Below are 21,244 nucleotides of genomic sequence, written 5' to 3'. Positions count from 1 at the left end.
TGGCTGATAGCCATTAGAGTCTGATAATTTGCATAATCTCTACTGTTATTTCCACAATAGCCATACCATAAAATATGAAAATCTCCAACAATTAGTTCTATGATCTGTTCTGATTGGCCCCCATACTCAGCATTTTCAGGTTTGCCAGCAATGAAGATTATAGCTTTATGCCCTTCAGATGAGAAAAAAAATGCATGCCAAAGCGTATTTAACAGCTAAAACCAGAAGATGTTGGGTTAACAAAACGAAGACAGGGAAATTAATTGTTTTTAAAATGTTAAACAACTCAGACCTCTATCTCCGTTTTCAGGGCGGGACTTCATCTGGTTCTCTGGTAACTTAATAGTAACCATGAGACTTGGTCAATGAACTGTGTTTATTCTGCACAGTTACCTTGTAAACTGGAAGCATTCTCAAGTTATTACAACCCAGACCTGACTGCCTGCTTGAAAACACAGTGCTAGGGTATGAATAACCCTCACTATCAGGTTGTAGTAACCAGAAGTTACAATCTGACAGCTCTTCATTGTCTATATGAAGTGAGTTGGGGTCTTAGTATAATTAATGTACACACTTCCATATTGCAAAAAATAACACCCTTATTGCCAACATAACAGTGGGACTGGAGAATGACCTACCTTTTCATTAATGAAGGCTGTCACTCACTGGCACAGACCCATAACGATGGGTACTATAGAAAACCGTAAGCTAGGCAGTCAGCAGAACTAATGGAGTAGCAGGGTGGCAAGGGAAAACAGGCACTACCTCTGCCTGTTTGTTGATGAAGAGGACTTTGTCGCTCAAAGTGGTCAGACAGCCATTGAAAACAAAGGATAAAAATAGAAGGGGAAAGGTGGACTAGGACAGAATTTACCTAGGAATTTTTTAAGCTGGCTTCTAGGAGAGAGAGAGAGAAAATAGCTCTAATGGGTGAGCTCTTACTTTCTATTAGTTAAATAAACTGCCATAAAAGCTAGCACACACTGAGGCTGGCTGAAACTTCATCTTCTGCTAGGTAATGTTTAACTCAAACTCTGAAGCGTCTCAGCTTTTTCTTGTGAGGAAGTTTTTCCAATAAGACAAAGCGACTCCTGTATGATGGACAAATGGAATACAAACCAAAGCCTCAGATGCACACTGGACTTCAGACTGGTGGCCAATAATGGAAGCCTCTCCCATTCCCTGCTATGAAATTCTCAATTATACTGTGCACATCTAAAGTTAAAATTAGAGAAGAAAAAAAGTGGTTTTGCTGCAGGCAAGTGTTTTAGGCATTGGGGCAAAATGGCTGAGGAAAAAAAATAGACTAATTCCATATCCAGCTGGGATTCCTATCATTAAGTCTCCATTTTGTGAAAGAAGTTTGCCAAATGTAGCTACAAAAACCTCAGGTAGTCCATTTCTAGCCTTAAACATTAACTATTTTGAGAGAATTGTCCTTTATATCTCCTGTCACAAGGAATAAAAAGTAGTCACTCCTGAGCTGTCAGAGTTAATTATTTTTAGTGCATGCTAGCAGCTTCAGGTTTAATATGCATTTCAAAAAAAGTTACCCTCCCACTACCATGAGCTACTTTGTTATTTTAAAATATCAGCTACTTTGCAGAGGCATTATTACGATCAATCAAAATGTGAGCGGAATTATTCTAGCAAAAATGTAAAATAAAGCAGTACAAGACCCAAGGAAAGGCAATGACTACAATCCTTGACAATGAAACCCTATGACAATGGAATGTGGTGAGAAAAATATTTATGCTACAATACCATATGTCCTAACCACATATGATTTAGAGAGTCCTTTCATGCTTTTATGAAGCTCATCTGGGGTCCAACTGTGTATTCCTTAGTTTGAATTTGATGGGAATTTTGCTTTTTTGAATTTGATGGGAGATGCAAGAGCACCCTGTTGTTTCTAAGAGGGAGGACATAAGCCTTTTACAGATGTGTCTGTGTGCTTGAAATTCTAGGGACTGGAGTTTAATCACTATAGTTTATCCTGATTTCAGAAAGAGCAGGGAAGGATAGTAGTTTTAAACAAAACAAGCAAAAAACGTAATACACTTGTGAAAAGACTCAGTCTGTTGAATCCTAGTTCAAGCTCCTTTCTATTGCTAAACCGCCATTATACACACACCAAACCTTTAGTGAAATTTGACTACCAGAGGGTTGGTAACAGGAAAATTGCTTTAACAAACTCAGCAAAATTGCTGCTGTGCTAGGTTACCAACTTTTAGTTATAGCCTTCTGCTTAATAGCTAAAAAAGAACAGGTCATAAATCTGATGAGAAAATGACCTACCTTCTAGGTGCTCATGTTGAGTAGAACTCATATCACATGCCACCCATTCAGTGAGAAGGTTACAGCAACTTCCCTTGGTTTTCGGAGCTATCATTACACCAAACTAATCTACACCACACGGCTCAACAGTCAAAGTAATACATATATTATAAGTCATGTAAATTGCTTGCTATTTTTAAAGGACTAGATTGCGTCCTTGATTGCTCACTCTTGCATATTTCATAGGATTAAGCTTAAAAAGGAAAGACCCAGTGAAATAAGTTCTCTGTACAAAATGAACATCTTCCTTGATGCATTGTGAGGCTTCAGTAGCTATATGCCCATAAAAATTACAGAGATAAATCTGATCATCATTTCTGAAGTTGGCTCTTGTGTGGGGGTTTGATCTTTAAAGGTTATTTGGTTTTAGTTATTAGAAACATTTTTCATTCTACTCTGCTGGTTCATAATCTTTTACTACATTCTGCCACCTTGTGGCATAACATTCTAATGAACCATAAAGCTGAATTAAGAACTTCCAATATCGTAAAGAGCTGCTGCATCAGCGCCAGCACCTTTGGGTAATAGCGTAATGGATTTGTAATTGTATGCACATCACCATTAAATGCAGGATTACTACCTTTTGTACGGTTACTTTTAATAAAAATGCTTCCCCAGTGTTCTAGCACAAAATAGGGCCCCAATGACAGCAGCTTACAAAGCCATAAATACCCTTCCGCTAAAGTCAGAGGGAAGCAAACTAGTTCTCAGAGTTCTGTCAACATTCCTGCAGTAAAGAGCTAGAACCACTTCTAATTCACTCAGAGCACCACAAGTAGTAAGCGGCTCGCTCCTGCTCAGAAACGCATTTTGCCTCTAAAAGGCTTTTTCCAAAGGAAGTTGTCTCTGCATTCTTTTGTCTCTACAGAGCTCAGACTAACAGCAGCAGCCGCCACATATTCCAGCTAAACCTACCATCTTTTATCATAGTAGAGTTTGCCATCTTCAATCCGAGCCTCAAACCGCTGTGCTGGAGACTCCGCAGGTGTGGCTGGTAGGTGTTCTGGAGACGAAGGAGACACTGGAACAGAAATAAGTTGTATATATAGACTAGCATGTGCACATCAGCATACATACATACAACAGGAAAACTGACTATAGGCATAAGTCTTTGCTTCAGAGGTGTTAATGCAATTTCACTGACTAAAGAGGTGTGGTATGAACAGAGGAACTCTAATTTACTTCCACTTTGACATAAATGCTTTCTGTTTGGGCAAGTCATTTCCCCTCTGTGCTGGTCTCTTTTCACTCAAAAGGGCTGTTGCAAGGCTTCTCTTCTTGAAAAGCAATAGCGTTACAAGTAGCAGACAGACAGACTGGCCCTTGAATTAGCTTCTAACTGACTGGTTATAGCTCTAAACCCAAAAAAAACTGAACTAAAGCCAGCTACAAACACCAGAGAAATAGCCAGACCCCTCTGGTGAATTGTGTAGCATAAGTGGCCCCACCCACGCGAGAAAACTGGGCGAGCCATCTCAATACACTGCGTAGTGAAGATGAAAAACCTCTTACAAAAGCATTTTGGTTGATTCTTGAATCCTACATTTAAACAGACACCAGCACCATCATATTTCACTATTCATACTGTTCGTGTTATATATATAAAAAAAAAATAAGATGGCAGTTTTGAAGCAGTAGAACTGCCAGTAATTCTCACTGGATGACTAACCACAGAGACTAAAAGAAGTTCCAATTTAAAGACTGCTACAAGGCTCCAACAAGATTCATGTATGCCTGAGAGAACATGATTTGTACCCAATGTTAATATCATCATGCACTTACCTGGTCTCTTGGGTGATTTAAGCTACCAGAAAAGAGAGGAATAAAGCAATTTTAGACATTTGAAATGCAACTTGTGGTATCATAAAAAAGCATTAGTCTGAAAAAGGAATTGTGACAAATGAAAATCAAGATTCAAAAATAATTGGAATGTAAAATTGTAAGTAAAGTTATTAGTTATAAACTAGAATCCAGAACATTAAACAAGGCTTGACATGGAACATCAGTATCATGAGACAAAATCTGGAAAATGAAGTTCTCCTCTAACTTCGAGTAATTCACCAAAATAAACAAACCAAAACCAAACTCCATCTCACACCCTCTCCTCATCTTCAGAGTGTTCTGATCAGGCTTGGAGTAAACCGTTCTAAAATAGGCCTCATTGATGAGACAACTGAAAACTCACTCCATCATCTTGCATAGCTTTAACAAGCCCATATGGGGACCCTGATGGAGATCTGGCAAAACAGATAACAGGTCTGGAAGAGACAAACCTTTTCTATACAGAGGTACACCTTCCCACCTCACCCAGCCAGCATCCGATGACATGAAACAAAGCTGAGATGCATTACAGAGAAAGAGGGAAACACATGACCTCTGTTTTAAGAGGTGACAGGAGTTTGTATCAGTGTCTGTAAATCCAAATGGAGGAAAAACGCTTCTGATTCCTCCTACTTTATTAGAATCAGATATACTGTGTTTTGTGCAAATAGTACATCAAATATATACCATTTCATTAGAATTAATTCTAACCTGTTGGAATGGGATGTGAGGGGGAAGGAACCACCATCTTGATAAGCCTGGGTATGTTAGGCAGTGGAGTACAGACTAGAAAGCCTACTTTGGATGGGATATCTATGTAAGTGACAATTTCCCAGCATTATGAAAAGGAGCAACTGATTAGCCAGATATGGAGATAATTCTCAGCATTGAAAAGGAGGTTAAGTTTCTCTAGATCAAGCTATTACCTACCTTATTCAGTGTCCTCAGATCCTCCATTATCTGTTCATCTGTCAGCAGATAATTTAACTGGGGTATTCAGAATTAAGGTACATGTAACCAAGACACTTTTGACAAGCAAAGGTAGAAACCAAACACCCCAATGGTCTCCCTCTCACTTGACCAGGACATAAACTCAGAACTCTACAAGAAAGTCACCTAAAGCTACAATATTCAAAGAGTCCTACCAAAGAAAAATCTATTTATTACACAGCCATCTTCAGGGCTTCATGTAGACTGTAACCAACTGACAGCTCTGGTGCAAAAATTGTTCTAGAACATTAGACACACAGGGTGGGTGAATTGGCCAACTTCAGTTGGTGAGAGAGACCAGCTTTTGAGCTTACACAGAGCTCTTCATGTCTGGGAACTTTCTCTGGGTGCAAGTTTCCCAGACTTGAAGAAGAGCCCTGTGTAAGCTCGAAAATTTGCCTCTCTCACACCAACAGAGGTTTGTCCTGTAAAAAAATATTACTTACCCACTTTCTCTCTCTAGCATCCTGGACTGACAGGGCTACAACACTGCATACATTCTAGGATATATAATTTTAACCAAATTCATCAATAAAAAAATGCTTAAAAAAAACTTGACATTTACGCTGTGAAGGCATAACTGGTAACATTTTCACCATCTTTTCTAACCTGCACTGTATGAGAAGAATACCAGCTAATACTTGATCTGCAAGAAGATCCCATTTGTCACCTCACATTTCGTGAAGAGCGGAGTTCAGTGTTCTGTCCGTCCGCAGAATGAGGGGACAATGGAAACACACTGCAGCCCACACACTGGTGTGAGCAGAGGCCTGGAAAATATGAATCTCCAATGCATCTTGGGTCAAAACAAAGTCAAACTGATGGGAAGATAAAAAGGAGTACCATCAACCTGAAAGCTAGTCAATTATTAAATACAATTAGAAGCATTTTAGAGCTTTACATGCACTCCAAGTTTCCAGTGCCAGTTTTTCTGGGTTTACAATCACATTTTCCAATGTATTGCGTGTGTGGGTTTTTTTTTTGTTTGTTTGTTTGTTTTTTAATAAAACCACCACAAAACAGGGGAAACTGATATGAGAAATAAAACTGATTCTACAAAAAAAAATGCCTAAATACATTCTGTGTAACCAAAAAAAAGCGAAGAAATAGGAAAAATTCCCCTGGTTTTTCCGGCTATGATCTTGTGTGTTACTTCTAACACTTACAAGTAAGAACACTCAGACAGAAGTATCAATTTTTAAACTGAATTGTCCCTTCAAAAAGGAGGAAGAAAAAAAAAACTGTTTTTACAACAACTTAAGAACAGGGGGCTTCACTTCCAGGATGTGGATTTTGATAGGATGCTTGCTGCACGCCTGCTTTAGTGCAGCAGCATCCAGGACCCAGTCAAAAAAAACAGACTTTGACCTTTCTGCGTACAACTAGCATGAACCCTTCCCCAGTGAGGAAGGCAGTCAGTGCTTAACTTAGGCAAGACGTGGAACCCAAGCTGGCAGCCAGTTTTATAGAGGGGAGAGTGATTTCCACAGCAGCAGGGATAAATATTAAGTCCGTGGCAGATTTCCCTGAATGATGGCAAATAAGGGATGCGATCTACTTTTTTTTTTTAAATATAAAGGAAATATCTAGCAGGAGCTGTTCAAACAAGGCAGGAGACCCCTGCAGTTATATTCAATTAGAACTACAAGTTGAGGGTCTAGCACAAGCACGCAGAAATCATGAGTCACTCCCAAAAGTCATAATATCAGTTTAAATAATAAGCTTGGGGTTCTTTTTATTTGCCTTCTGAAAAATAGATGTGCCTGGCTTACTTTCCAGTTAAATGTAAGGTACAAAAAAGTAGTCATGGCTGCAGGGGAACCACACAAACACTTACATAGGCTATGGTACCAGCCCATTAAATCTGACCTCTGAAGGGAATAAAGATTATGTATTTTCCCCTCTTTTATGCTGTATGAAGGCATGAAAGATTTTTCTCCAATTTTAGTTATAATAGCAAGTCCTGCATTCCTTATTTTTGCCACACATCTCCTTAAATGACCAGAGATGTGGAATGGCAGTTCTTGGATGTCAAATGAAGGGGAAGAACAGTTGAATTTCCTCTCAACTATTGTCAGTTATTTGAGTTAAAGCCCCTTTCTCCCATCTTAAACCACATTCGGTCTATGGGATTAATTACTTTAAGGCTATGAGCTGGGGGTGAGATTCCCACCTCCCGTACATAAGAGCTAGGGCGCTAAAGATAGTAGCGTAACCGCAGTAGGACAGGGAGCAAGTATTTCCGTGTGAGATGGGAATCTCACCCCAAATGTAAACCTACTCTAATGGCATGTGATGGATTTTTTTTTTTTTTTTTTTTAAACAAATCCACTTCAGAAATTCACAACCCAATCTTTATTGACAAAACCCAAAGGAGTCAAGCCACCATGCTCAAAAACTGGGCTTAAGAACTGGTTTTTGTTATAGTCTTCTGTTAAGTGAACTCAAAATACTGACAGGTTTCAGAGTAACAGCCGTGTTAGTCTGTATCCGCAAAAAGAAGAACAGGAGTACTTGTGGCACCTTAGAGACTAACAAATTTATTAGAGCATAAGCTTTCGTGGACTACAGCCCACTTCTTCGGATGCATATGCATATGCATCCGAAGAAGTGGGCTGTAGTCCACGAAAGCTTATGCTCTAATAAATTTGTTAGTCTCTAAGGTGCCACAAGTACTCCTGTTCTTTTTTCAAAATACTGAGTTTACTTACTCCAACACTGTTAGACATGGCTGATTATGTTGCCGAAGGTCTTAGACTGACAGATTAAATCAGGTTCCTAAACCTTATTTATAATTTTCTTTCCTGTGTGCTGCAATATTGATGTACTGTGTCATACCCTATGTGCAATAATCTAGACTCATAAAATAGCACTTGACTGATTGTATAAAAAAGGATATCAGGGGCAGGTTTTCTCCTTTTATCCGGGATTGGAACAGGGTCATTTGGCCTCCTTCTCAATTTCCTCGTCATGATCGGTTTCACTTCCATGGAATCTGCAGAATAATGAAGTTGGACAGCTGATAAGACCACGGAAAATTTTGAAGAATGACAGGGAGATGAGAAAGGCAGCAAGATTTGACACAAGGCACAAGAAGCATCATCTTTCTTCCTTCACATAGAGAACTGGATTTTTCAACATTAGTTACCAGCACTGGCAAACGCTGAAACTGGTGACAGTGAATTTAAAAAAAAAAAAACCCAAAACACAAAATTCTTGATTACTGAGCTAAATACAGCATTATCGATGTCATGGTACAGCTATGCCACCTCCACGTGATACAACCATATTTTCAGGGTTTTACAGCTAATTACAGAAATATGCTACTTTAAAGTCTTAGCACATATATACATTTTGGAGATATTAATATAAAGCATCTGTTTGTCCAGATTTAATTGGAATTTTTAAAGGGTTTGGTTTACAAATATTTTTGCACTAACAACAAAGCCTGGTAGATGTGTTTAAAAAAAAAAAAGTTTGCAAGCCATCAGCCTCAAATATAGACAAGTCACTTTGCCTATAACAATTTTTACCACTAAGGTATATTGGAGGTGTAAAGAGAAGTAGTACATGAGAGGCTGCTATAATGTAGCTTTTTAGTGCCTCAACTCTACTGACTGAGCCAAATTTCTACTGAATTCATCTTAAATTCACAGAACGCATTTAATCCCAGAGGATCACAGACTATACACAAAGTTTGCTTCATCTACCGCAACCACCTCTTGAGTGAGTCATAGCAGCAGTTTAACAGCACACAGCAATGGAACAGAACCATTTTAGCACAAAAAATTGGGGGGCGGGGCGAGGGAGGGGAATCGAACTGAAACTGCAAGGAGAATTTTAGGTAGCCGAGTAACTACCTGAGCTGAGATTTGGCTAAGAGTCCATGACTATTCTTAATTGATCTGTTGAATCCAGACGACCCCCCAAAGAAGCCATTTTATAAAGATGCCCCAAGTCAGAACAAAGGAGAATGCAGTAGAGAAATAAACTTCCCTCCTGAGAAACGCTATATTGCTGATGACAGACCCTACACCTGCCTCCTGCTGAAGGATTTTAAGAGCGGTTTGTTTGGCCAATTAATGGCGGATGTTGAAGGTTTCTAAATGGTAACTCAGCCAGTTCTCTTTGGCTGGAAAATGGTACTCCATTCCAAATTAGTAACAAAGGTTGCAGTCAGCAAAGCAGCAAGAACAGAAAAGCCCTCAGCATACCAAGGTGGAAGTGAGGCTCCTTTTCATTCCCAACCTGCACAAAAAAAATTGACACAAGTATTTTGTACTGAGTGAGATCTCTCACCATCCACAAAATACACCGTGCAGCACACACAAAAAGCAGACTACTCCACATTCAGTGCTCTCTGGTGTATCTAAACAGTCTCTAAAAAGGGAATCAAATTACACAGCCCATAAGCGTATAAAGGTGAAATTAACAGGCTAAACTTCAGCCCAAGGAGAGACATATTCAAACAGGAGAAGAGTCCATACTATTACCTCTGAAATAGCAGCTCAATAAAAACTAAGTGAAAGTGACAGCCAGCTTTTATTCTTAAATCAACTACTACTCAAACTAATGAGTATGTCAGCATATTATCGGATAGCAAAATACACAAAATAAAATGGAAAGGGTTTGGAAAAGTCAAGTTATAACATGAACAAATCTCTCAAACGCTAAACGAAAGAATTAGACGTGTCGGATAAGTATCCTCTGTTGAAAACTGCTTAGTAAGGTTTTCAAAACCAACTAGAGGATTTAACCACTGTTTCTATTAACATTCATGAGAACTGTGGCGCAGAATCCCCTAGTGATCTCTGAAAAGCTCAGCCAACTACTAACAGTAGTACTTAAGATTTCAAATAATGAGCAACAAACTCTGGGATGGGACAGGAGCATGGTACGGTACCAAACCGCTCACTCCAAGTTTTCACCACATGCAAACGTCGACAAGTCATATGTAGGCAGATGAATTGGACAGATGTTCATGCAGATCCAGTTACCATTGCTGTTACAAAGACACTCCTGTTGGAGCCCTGTGCTCAACCACATCACAGAAAGCAAAAGAAAAAAAAAAACAACTTCCTTGGTCTACTTAGGCTTGTGAACCTAAAAGTGAAAAGTTTGTGCTACTATGGAGAAATGTATCGAGACACGTAAACCCATGTTCTAAAGGACATGCAGTCCATGCGGCCTGCCTTCATATGTCCTTTGAACATATGGTTTTGCACTGCATAACTTGGGTGTCAAATACAATCATCAAGAGAGCACATAGACGGGAAGACAATGTGAAAAATGTAAAAGTTGGCTTTAGAGAGAGGAGCTCAACAGTTTAAGTTTTCTGTACATGTTCTTAAGCAATTAACTCAACTGTTTTTCAGATACAGAGCTCTTTCAATATACTGAGAATTTAGGCAGATCTTTAAATATGTCTACAGCTATATTCAGCTTAGAGCTTGGCTGTCCTTCTCTGAAAGCCAGGCTACCTCAAGATGCTAAATCTTAGAACAGTTATGCATGTTCAAAACAGGGATCAAACCTCCCATCATCTCAAATCAGCGAGGGTCACCACACTGCACATGAAGGAAACTAATATTGTGATAAAAGCTAAAAATACAAAGTGACATTCACTGATGAGTTGAAAGCAAAAGGAAATCATGACAAAGCTGAATTTAGTGAGTATTAACACTAAAAACTAAAAAGGGCACTGATTATATGAATCTAAAAGCATGAGAAAGTTACTACATTGTGTGGGATCCATTCAGTTCTTTAATTACGACCAACTTATCCAAGGCCTTCAGGAAAAGGTTGGAAGCAGTTATTGAAGCGGATATGTAGCCAGATCAAGCAAAGTTCTTTTAAAAAACACTGGTTCAGCTCAATAGTTGACTGATTTTGGATCTGTACTACTTAAATGGAGACAAGGCAAGGATGTCCCCTCAAGTTTTAATGTTCAAGTTGGGTGGTTAAGATGCTATTACTTTGTAATTGCATGTACCAAATGGAATCGGTTGTATTGTTTTTCCCAGTTGAAGGCCTATATAATTTTACTAGTACATTTCTCCAGGCCCACCTGAACTGTGCATCATTAATTTGCTCCCTTAGATTTATTTTGCCTTCAGATTCTGTATGGTCTACATTTTGGGTGTTGTATTGCTCTAGTTGTGAATTTTGCAAGTGAATTCTGAACTTGTATATTTGTATATCTGAACCTAAGCAGCATCTTGAATTAATATCCAATGCGGTCATGTTTCTCAGCTTGAGATGTGGTTTCTCTCAAATTAAAATAAGATATATGCACTGTAGGTGGTATCCAAGACGAAAGAGTATCCCTTGATAAAGTTAGCTCATTCCCACATACCAGATTTATCTCTGCCGATTTAAAAGTACAGAAGTAGTCTTCCTGAATTTATATTTAGCTATGGGAGTTTTCTTCTCTACAATACAATGTGGCTGGACATTATACCAGGAAAACAATTAATGAAATCTTCCAGTTAATGGTAACACTCATGTGCATGGGTCCTTTTACCAGATGAGCTAGAAAAGGAGCTTCCCTCTAGCTAAGTCAATATCCTTTCTAACCGAGTCACTCCCTATATGGTACAGCTAGACCATTCACCAAACTAACTCAAATAGGAGAGGAAGGGAACCCTTAGCACACAAAGCAGACACTGCACGGAAATTAATGAATTTCTACACAGTATAAGCAGCAAAAGTGTAATCCTTCAGTAAACAATTTTAAAATGCATTATGGTCTAAAGGCTTCTTCCATATTAACCAAAAATCTGGATAAAAAGATCCAAAGTAAGATAGCATGAGACACAAAGTGCTCTTCGGGCCAGTGTTAGATTGAGCAGGTTACACAAAGCCATCAGCACTCAGATCTATCCATGGAGACTTCATTTCTTAGTCATAAACAACAATAAAATTGTAAGTCTGTGCAGAAACTCTGCAGGGAAGTCTGTAAATGACACCTTTTAACACAATATTGTCTTAGACTTTCCATAAGGTGAGGGAGTTGTTCTTTATTAGAAAAGCAAGATCAGACCATTGGTACAATATCATAGCACCATCTGTGAACTAGGCTAATTATCCTTCTACCTACTTTCATTTGTGTCAGTTATTGCCTTGGCAATGCTTTCTGCATCAAGGATACCAATTGGTTTCAGGAAAAAAAAAAAAATCTGTCCACTTAATACCCATTTTCCCCGAGTCTGAACACAAATGAAATTTTCCCCATATCTATTTTACTGACTTCATATGGCCTTTTTCAACCTTTATTGTTTGCCTCTTTAGCATCTGTTACTAAAGAACTCAGAACCCAGTTTAAATCCTGGCATGACTGGTTAGAGCAACAATGTGGCACATCTCAACAGTTTAACTGTCAGACTTCAGGTACTGAAGTAGTCCCTTCCCCGCAGATGGAATGGGAGGTCGTGGGATGACATTTCCCAGTGGCCTAATGAAAAAAAAAACATGAACATCTGGTGTGTGTTCGCTAGAAGAGTTCAGTAACAAAGATGGTTATAAAGCATTAGCGCCAATTGTCACCATACTACAGGCAAATGATGAGAGAATCTACAGGGATACACATGTCTTTACTAGGTTTACAGATAAGTAGCCATTATTCCAGATCAAACACATTTTAAACACGCAAAAAAGCCACTTAAGACCTATAGCTTAAAGCTGTGCTGCTGTTAAAGTTGAAAAGCCAACCATGGGGACTCACTCGTCAGACAAAGTGTGAATTAATGTCCACCATTCCATGGTTCCAAAGGAATCCTACAAAAATCAACCAGGCCGTTTTCCTCTTTCTAGATGTTGAAGCCCTAGGGTGTTAATTTTTTTGCATCTATAAACACCAAGTTAAAAGGAGTAACCTTCCCTCTCTTATACCTGGGTCCCATTTATTTCTGGTTAAACTTGATCATTTAAAGTACCTATTCAAGTTTCTTCTCTAGGTACTGAGCCTTTCAACAACTTGCCTTTTCTCCTGTACAAGCCGGCTGGCTGCTGATACTACTGCTGAAGTTATTACTGGCTGAGTCACACGGGTCCTGCTTGAGGCAGTTGAGTGCTATGGTAATATAAATAGTCTAATAAGGAAATCGCAGTCTGCTCATATACACCCCATAAGCAGAAACTCTGTCAAATCAAATCATTTGCAACAAAATTTCTCATCTGCCCTTTACACGAATAAAAGGGAGGAGCCTCAGGAGGGGATAAATGGATGCTGTGGCACATTCTGGGCAAAAAGATTTTCTACCAAACTGGAGTTTAAGTTTACAGGGGGGGAAATGGTTACCCTTTTTGAGCATTACACCACACTACTGATTGCATGTGTGTAAACAGTCACCCCTTTCTCCATACGTCTCAAACTCAGTCCCAGTCTCTGGCTCCAGTTCCAATATAGAAATAAAACTGAAGATTTACATGCTCCTTTTAGAGAGGGTGATCACTTGAATTCCATAGTCAAGAAAGAATTCTGACAACGCAGCTACATAAGTGCTGCATTGCCCCAAAATCACCCCCCCACCCCATTTACCCTAGATACAGGAATTGACACAGAAGAGATGCAGAACCACTCTTGTCTTAATAGTTTTGGTCATTCTAGTAGACCAAATGCTACAAAGAACTGTAATTCTCTCCTAAGTATCCAGATTTTTTTTTTATTTTCAGTTAAGTCTACCTAAAACAACTGAAGGTTCCCTTCAGATCAAGTTACAAGGTAACCAAACCGTGGAATGGTAGTGTAGCAACAGTGGTGTAACCCCACACATCAAATTTTGCAACTTGTTCTGCTAATCAAGAACAAAGTCAATGCAATTCTAGAGAAATCATGAAACATTCAAATAATTCTACAAAATTCTAAAAAAGGCCTCAAATTTAACTATATTGATCCATTAGTTTGAGCACTCTGAAAAGTGCTTAGCAGTATTTCTCAAACCTGTGTACTGGTGACCCCTTTCACGTAGCAAGGCATTGAGTGTGACCCCCTTATAAATATATTAAAAAAGTGTTTTTAGTTTAACACCATTATAAATGCTGGAGGCAAAGCGGCATTTGGGGCGGATGTTGACAGCTCACGACCCCCCATGTAATAACTTCATGACCCTCTGATGAGTCCTGGCCCCCAGTACTTAGGTCTCATTTTTGGAGAGAGAAGAGACAGATGCCGATCTTGTTTTACCTCCTGTTAGCTCCATGGTTAGCTTTTCATTCTCAATCATCTTCTTCTTCTCTTCTAATTCAGCAATCAGATTTTCCTTCAACTCAATTTTCTTGTCTTCGAACTCCTTCACGGCTGCCTTCTTCTCTTTGATATAATTTCTCTCCACCTGCTCTGTCTAATGCAAGCCAAAAAGAGAGGATTAAGGAAGAGAAGCCTAATGACCAGGATGTATACTACAGGTGGAAAGGAGAACTAATGCTAACAAGGACTGATTAGTTTTGGAATAGAGCAGCCTACATTTTAAAAGGTATATCAACATTTATAGGACCAGTTGAAAAATGCTGAAGAAAATGAACAATAAAGCAAATGACTACACTGGCAATAGTTGTGCTCTCATATTGAATCAATCTTCTTTGGTAATGCTTCATAACACTTAACTCAAAGAACTTTGATATATTTAACAGAGCAATCCTCAATATTATGCAGTCAGTAGAATTATTCCATTTTCCAGGTAGGTTAAATGAAGGAACATCAGTTAAGTGATTTACCTAAATACATAACCAACCAAAACAAAAACACAAAAAAAACCCACCACACACAAATGGCTATTTTTAGTGACTGTTTAATTTTTTTAAACAATCTTCAGTAGTTACTTGAGTAGTAGTATTGATAGCAGCTTATACTATATCTCAGCTATGGTAATCAATTTTAAATAAAGGAAAGGTCTACATAGATTTCCTGGAAAAGGAAAAAAAAAAAACCAACATGAGCTACCACATGATATGATACTAGGCTTAAAAAAAAAAATAGACTGGTATTTTATTTCTAGAAGTTAACACATGAACACTTACTTCCAGCTGGAGGAAAAGTTCTGAAAGAAAAAAAAAAAATACACGTCTAGTCAGCATCACTTTATTATCCTTACAAGACACACAACAACTTGCCTAACTAAGTAACTCGGTTTTGCAGCCAAAAAAAGTGGCGTAAACAGTGTACATACCTATCGCACTTTGATGCGCATTTTATAGTTCTACATTGTTGATTCTAGCATACATGTGCCAAAATTTCTGTAAAAGTATGTTGTAGGCTGACATTTTGTAGGTGTATTTTAACCACAGGTGGTAGAGCTGTGTCCTATTTCTGATCCATTTCTGTTGGGCCGAGCTGCCATGTTTAATGGCATTTAAAAGGCAGTTGGGCATTTTTCTAGCTTAAGATGCTGTTTAAAAAGTTGGCACTAGATTTAGCTTTCCAAATGAAATGAAAACTTGAAAGATGCAGCCGACACTGCCAGATGAATGCTCTGCAAAGAACCATGGTTTAAACAGATTTCACTAGGCCCAGCTGTCATTGCTTCAGCAGCACTTCTCTAGCAGAAAAGCCCTTTCATCAATTTGAGTTAGCAGACATGAGGTGGCCCATGCCCCACAGCAGATTAGGAGCACATTAATGCACCACTGAAAGCAAGTTATATCCTGTCTCAATTACATAATTCAGTTCATACACTGAGGTCAGGGAAGAGTATTGCCCATGAGTGCAGCAATCCTGCTCCTAATGAAATCAATGGTAAAATTCCCACCAACTTCAAACTGAGCAGTATTACTGGAGGATGCACGTCCCAAAATGAGGATTTTACTCAAGGCTGTGATAACAAATTCAGAGTAAACTAAGGCTCTTGATCAGTCCTTACTTCACTGTATCAAATATTGATAATTGTGATCTTCAACTCCTGACAAGCAGCAAGAGCTAGGAACAATAGGTAAGTTCTGAACAGAACAGGTGCTTTAAACAAAATAGCAGCATTAGAGCATTATATGTGTGATCTATGTTAGGTAAGAATTTATATGCACCAGGAAGCCATATAAAGATGAAACAAATTGTTGTATGCCAAGGCGGCAATTAAGGCCAGTCTTTCAATTTCTTAAGGGCTTTGCCACTGGTGCAATGAAAGCTTAGATAAAGAACGAATGCTTCTTTTACAGATATAACCAAAAAATGCGAGTCCAAAGAATTGAGAATTTTTTACATATTAGACAGAGCCAAATAAAAATGTAGACAGGGCAAGAACAAAATTTCAATTGCCCCTCTTCCCAATATTGCTGTAGTTGGCAGCAGGAGTTTTATCAGAAGGGTGAAAGTGAACACCATCTGTCCCCCAATGGAAGAACTCTGCCACTGCAGCAAAGATCTCATTGATCCCTGCCAGCCCAGGGTACACACTACAAGAGTGTGTTTAGTCCGACATTAACAGGTTACGAAAAACAAAAATACTGCTGGAGTCCAACTCTAAACTACATCAAATTTATCTTCAACGCTTGAAGACAAGTTCCTGCAGTGAGCAAGAGGAAGAGATCAGTTCAATTCAAGTTTCACTGGCAAGTTCTTTGAGGTGACAAATACAGTCCTAGAAACACTGGTTGTGCATCATTCATATGATGGTCAGTGTTCACATGAGATTTGTTACTGGATTTAAACAGTGATATCAGAACCCACAGTATAAACTTACTGCAGTACAAAATGGCCTGGGTATCTGTACAGCATTACAAGGTTTTATCCCTCACTGCTGAAGGGTGGAAGAACACTGCTACATTTTCATTTCTGACTCCCACATATTCCCTTCTGAGAAAGCATCTCTAATTTAGAGAAAGATAAAAACCTACATAGGAATGAGTTAACAAGAGCTAATTTAATTTCTGAACTACTCACTCTAGAAGCACCGTATGGCAGCCTGTTTCCCTGACAACTTCCCATAACCACTATGGGAAATTTTGAATTATATTAACATACTTTGATACATTACGTTTTACACAGAAAGATTACTGAGCGTCCTAGCAACAGCTTCACAATTAAAGAAGCACTGCTATTGGCCTCATGGTCAAACAGTAGATACCTGGAGACTAATTCGGTCCTTTGACCTTGGGCCAGTAAGCTGCAGTGTGATTAACAAGCAGCATGCCCAGCCCCGCAGCCATGTAGGACAATTCTGCCCTAGAGCAAAGTCTCTAACCAATTCCAAAGCACAAGCAGTGTGCTGTCTAGCCCCCACTGCATGCCCCTCTTGTTGGAAGGAATCACTACAACAGGAGGCTTGAAAGAAGGTGTATTGGAAGAACAATTAAAAGACGTTAAATGCTATAATTTACATGAAGTCACATCAGACCATGGGTAGGCAACCTATGGCACACGGGCCAAAGGCAGCACGAGCTGATTTTCAGTGGCACTCACACTGCCTGGGTCCTGGCCACTGGTCCGGGGGGCTCTGCATTTTAATTTAGTTTTAAATGAAGCTTCTTAAACATTTTAAAAGCCTTATTTACTTTACATACAACAATAGTTTCGTTATATATTATGGACTTATAGAAAGAGACCTTCTAAAAACGTTAAAATGTATTACTGGCACGCGAAACCTTAAATTAGAGTGAATAAATGAAGACTCGGCACACCACTTCTAAGTGAGATCTTATTACTTGAACTGTAGGCATACAACAAGTGCCCAGTCAAGACTGCTGTTTACTGATCAACATATTATAGTTAGCCAATCCACCTGCAGAAAAGCATGATGGAGTCTGTTATGCCTTATGCATATTCAAGTCATTTAGCGTCACCAAAAAAAAGAGTGAAAGACTGGAGAATCTTTCATTCCTGCCAACCCTGTTCTCCTAGTATTGAATCCATGTCATGTTTCTCAGGTGTGATTCTAATCGCTGAGGCATCTACATAAAATCAAAGGTTCTTGCATGCATTGTTTTTTAAAACAAAAATCCAGCTCACCTGCATTCCGTATCCGTTCCTTGTATTGCTGATCCAGTTTTTTCATTCTTTTTTGATATTCTTGCAAAGTACCTAATTGAAATAAGTTGCAGATTGCCATAGGGTCATATTGTTTTTAATATTCAATCTTAGATAGTCCATACTTTCTAGGTAAATTTAGCATTTGGAGATAAAATATACATTTATTGAAGAAAAAAAGCCTAAAATAAAAGAATGCTACCAAAAACCAGCCAGAATGTTTATGTAGCAGCACCATCCACTGTGTGTGCATGGTAGGAGACGGCTGAATTTGTTTTGTAACTAGAGTCATAAGTGTTTGAGAGGTATCATGCAGTCTCCCAAAGGCAGGAAGCTGCCAGAGGCACATCACATACAGAAAGGGAAATAAACAGGAAGTACGGACTATAACAGGGAAGAATGAAGATGTATGAGAAGACCCAGGAGCTCTAACAGCAACTTTTCCTAGTGGTCGCTGTCTCAAGGGACATTTTTCTAGAGGGCTATGAGGTACATCTCATTTAAAAACCCTACCACAATTAGGTGAAACAAGCCCTCACATTTCCTATACCTCATTTAATTGCAAAACCATCTCACAAATGAAAGTATTTAAGAAAGTGACCTCCTCACTAAAATGTAAACATCATTTGAAGCCCTCTTCTACTGCACACAGAACAAAATAGTGTGCCCATCTTCTATGGGCAACACTTTCAGGACATTACTACTGTCATGTCTCACTTCCACTTAGACACTTTTTAGAAACTGAAAATTGTCAGAAAAAAAAAAAAAAAAAAAAAAGGGCTACTCATTTTAAACCCTACCTTCCTGCAATTGTTGTAACTGCCTCTTAAGAGATGCCAGTTTGTCCTGATACATCCTGCAAAGAGAGGGCAATATTACATAAACAGGTCAACCACACTGTTTATTTCACCATCTGCTTAGGTGAATAAATCCATTTCATTTTCTCACCAAGTAAAGAGGTGCTCCTGAAAAGCCTTTTACAAGAAGAAGTATTGTTCAGTTTAAAAACAGTATGGCCCATTTAATTCTAAAATCAACCAGAAAAGGTTATGCTGGGAACCTCAGAAATAGCTGTTGCAAGATGTTTTGATCCACTGATATTAAGAACAGTACCACAGAATCATTTTGCCATCTTAACCTCTGGCAAGTCTCAATCTTTGTGCCTCAGTTCCCCATCTGTAAGAAGGGGCTACTTCCATGCCTTATGAGTCTTGGGTTTAGAGTAAGTCTTCCCCAATACCCATGCAACGGAAGTTAAGAGTAGAACTGTGGCAAAGCCACGAACAGAACTTTGATCTCCTGCATCGAAGATCTGTGGTTTTAACTTAAGTTCATCCTTCCTGCCAAGCATAAAACATCTTTGTCAATAAGTGAGAGACTACTGAATGCTACAAATGCATTTAAAGATCAAGAAAAGCTGTTTTACTAGGCTCTCAGAGTCCAAAAAGTCTGGCTTACTTGGCTAGCACTGTTGGTATTGTACTATGCAAGAGCATGAAGTGGGTGTCCTCTTTGTTTAGAATGTACCAAGTGTGCCCTTGTGGACAATATATGGATCAAAGTTGAATGTCACCAAGAAAGTCATATCCACCTCTTTTTATACAGAAGGAGAGTAGCCAGAGCGCAGGTTCTTGAACAGGTTAAGTAGTCTGTATGTGTGGCAAGAGAATCCTAATGAGTCCAATATTGTTAGCTATCCCTGTTGGGCGAGGCACTATGCAATCAGAATGTCAGCCTCTATCTTAGAGTTAAAGAAATCTCAGGATGTCTACACTAGAAATGTTACAGTGGGCACAGCTGTGCCGTTGTAGTGCTGTAGTGTAGATACTTACTACAGCAACGGAAGGGGTTTTCCGTCATGGTAGTAAATCCACCTCTCCAAGAGGCAGTAGCTAGGTCAAGAGAAGAATTCTTCCACTGACATAGCAAAGTCTACACCAGGGCTTAGGAAGGCTTAATTACATCATACAGGTCATGACATTTTTCACAGCCAAGTGATGTACTTAAGCCAACATAAAACTTTGTAATGTAGACCAGCCTCTTGGACACCAGAAAATGTTTTTGGTTGAGGAGGAAGGGGGACATTACTTACTGTTCTTTCATTTCTACATAGTCCTCTTCATCATGCTTTGCCAAGTCAGTTTCACTAGCATCCTCAGTATCTGAACAAGGGGAAGAGAGATTTGATAACACCAAACAAATCAAATCATTTTTTAAAGAAATGAGTGATTGTGGCACATGTGCAGTTATTCCAAATTAATTTAGTGCAGCCAAAAAAGGGTACATTTTGACATTTCCAATTGTGGAGGGGATTTAAACCACCATACCTGTTTCCTACACATATAAGCTGTTCAAGATGGGTGCTCAAACATTTAGAAGGAATCTTGATAGTATATCAAAAAGAATCAGTTTTTGACATAGGATACCCCTGTGATTTCCTCACATCCACTCCACTTCATTTTTTGGATTAAATCAAATTAGCACTTTTAAATGCAAGGGCTTGACATCATTAATTTGAACCAGGCATAGCACCACTCCCATACCACTGTATCAATACACATGTATCTTGACCTACAGCACTACAAAGCAGAGTGATAATTATACTAACTTCCGCAGTGGTTTGCAACTGAGACAAGGAGCCCACTGAAGATATAATTAAAGTAATGTTATTTCACCTAGTCTTCTCAAACCTGTACTTCAGTATCTATATATAACAAAGACTATTACTACAGCTTTGTCTGACACTGATAAAACAGGTTAATGCCACATCGCAAATTCTCTGCAGCTCTTCTAATTTGTCTTTAAAGACTGAATGGGCACAGTTAACTATCTTCTCACTCCTACAGTTCATCCCATCAAATCAGGGATCAGACATATTGGAAGGGTAGAGCTGGAAAGCTATTATGTGGACTGGGAACTTCAGTCTCTAATTCCATCTGCCCTTCTCAGATTTCTTCCTTAAAATACCAAACACTTCAGGCTCCTTGTGTTACAATAAAACTCAATGTATCAAATAAGGTATCAGTCAAAGAGATATCTACAGCAGACCATGCTAGAGAGGGCCACATCTCCTAAAACAAACTGATGAAGCCTTGGTATTTTAATTCAAACACATCACAATAAGTTTTAGCCACACCGGGG

At 38.9% G+C, this 21,244-nt stretch overlaps 1 protein-coding gene across 7 annotated transcripts in view; it reads right to left on the bottom strand.

The window, feature by feature from the left end:
• The window catches only part of SUDS3 (SDS3 homolog, SIN3A corepressor complex component), a 77,930-nt gene that overhangs the window by 55,248 nt on the left and 1,438 nt on the right, over nt 1-21,244 (bottom strand). For 3 of the 7 annotated variants that reach the window (XM_042843183.2, XM_005303251.5, XM_005303248.4), the window contains exons 2-10: nt 20,196-20,265; nt 18,904-18,959; nt 18,086-18,157; nt 15,166-15,185; nt 14,333-14,489; nt 8,048-8,143; nt 5,089-5,150; nt 4,120-4,141; nt 3,253-3,358 (exon numbers count right to left, since the gene is read on the bottom strand). In XM_042843183.2, the coding sequence (XP_042699117.1) occupies nt 3,253-3,358; nt 4,120-4,141; nt 5,089-5,150; nt 8,048-8,143; nt 14,333-14,489; nt 15,166-15,185; nt 18,086-18,157; nt 18,904-18,959; nt 20,196-20,265 (661 nt within the window). The remainder of the gene's footprint in view (nt 1-3,252; nt 3,359-4,119; nt 4,142-5,088; nt 5,151-8,047; nt 8,144-14,332; nt 14,490-15,165; nt 15,186-18,085; nt 18,158-18,903; nt 18,960-20,195; nt 20,266-21,244) is intronic. The other 4 variants (XM_042843182.2, XM_042843184.2, XM_042843181.2 and 1 more) reach the window with 2 other exon arrangements.

Source organism: Chrysemys picta, chromosome 15 (genome assembly GCF_011386835.1).
Source record: "Chrysemys picta bellii isolate R12L10 chromosome 15, ASM1138683v2, whole genome shotgun sequence".
NCBI lineage: Eukaryota > Metazoa > Chordata > Testudines > Emydidae > Chrysemys > Chrysemys picta.
The sequence above is the reverse complement of the archived record's forward strand: the minus strand, read 5'-3'. Positions and strand labels throughout refer to the sequence as shown.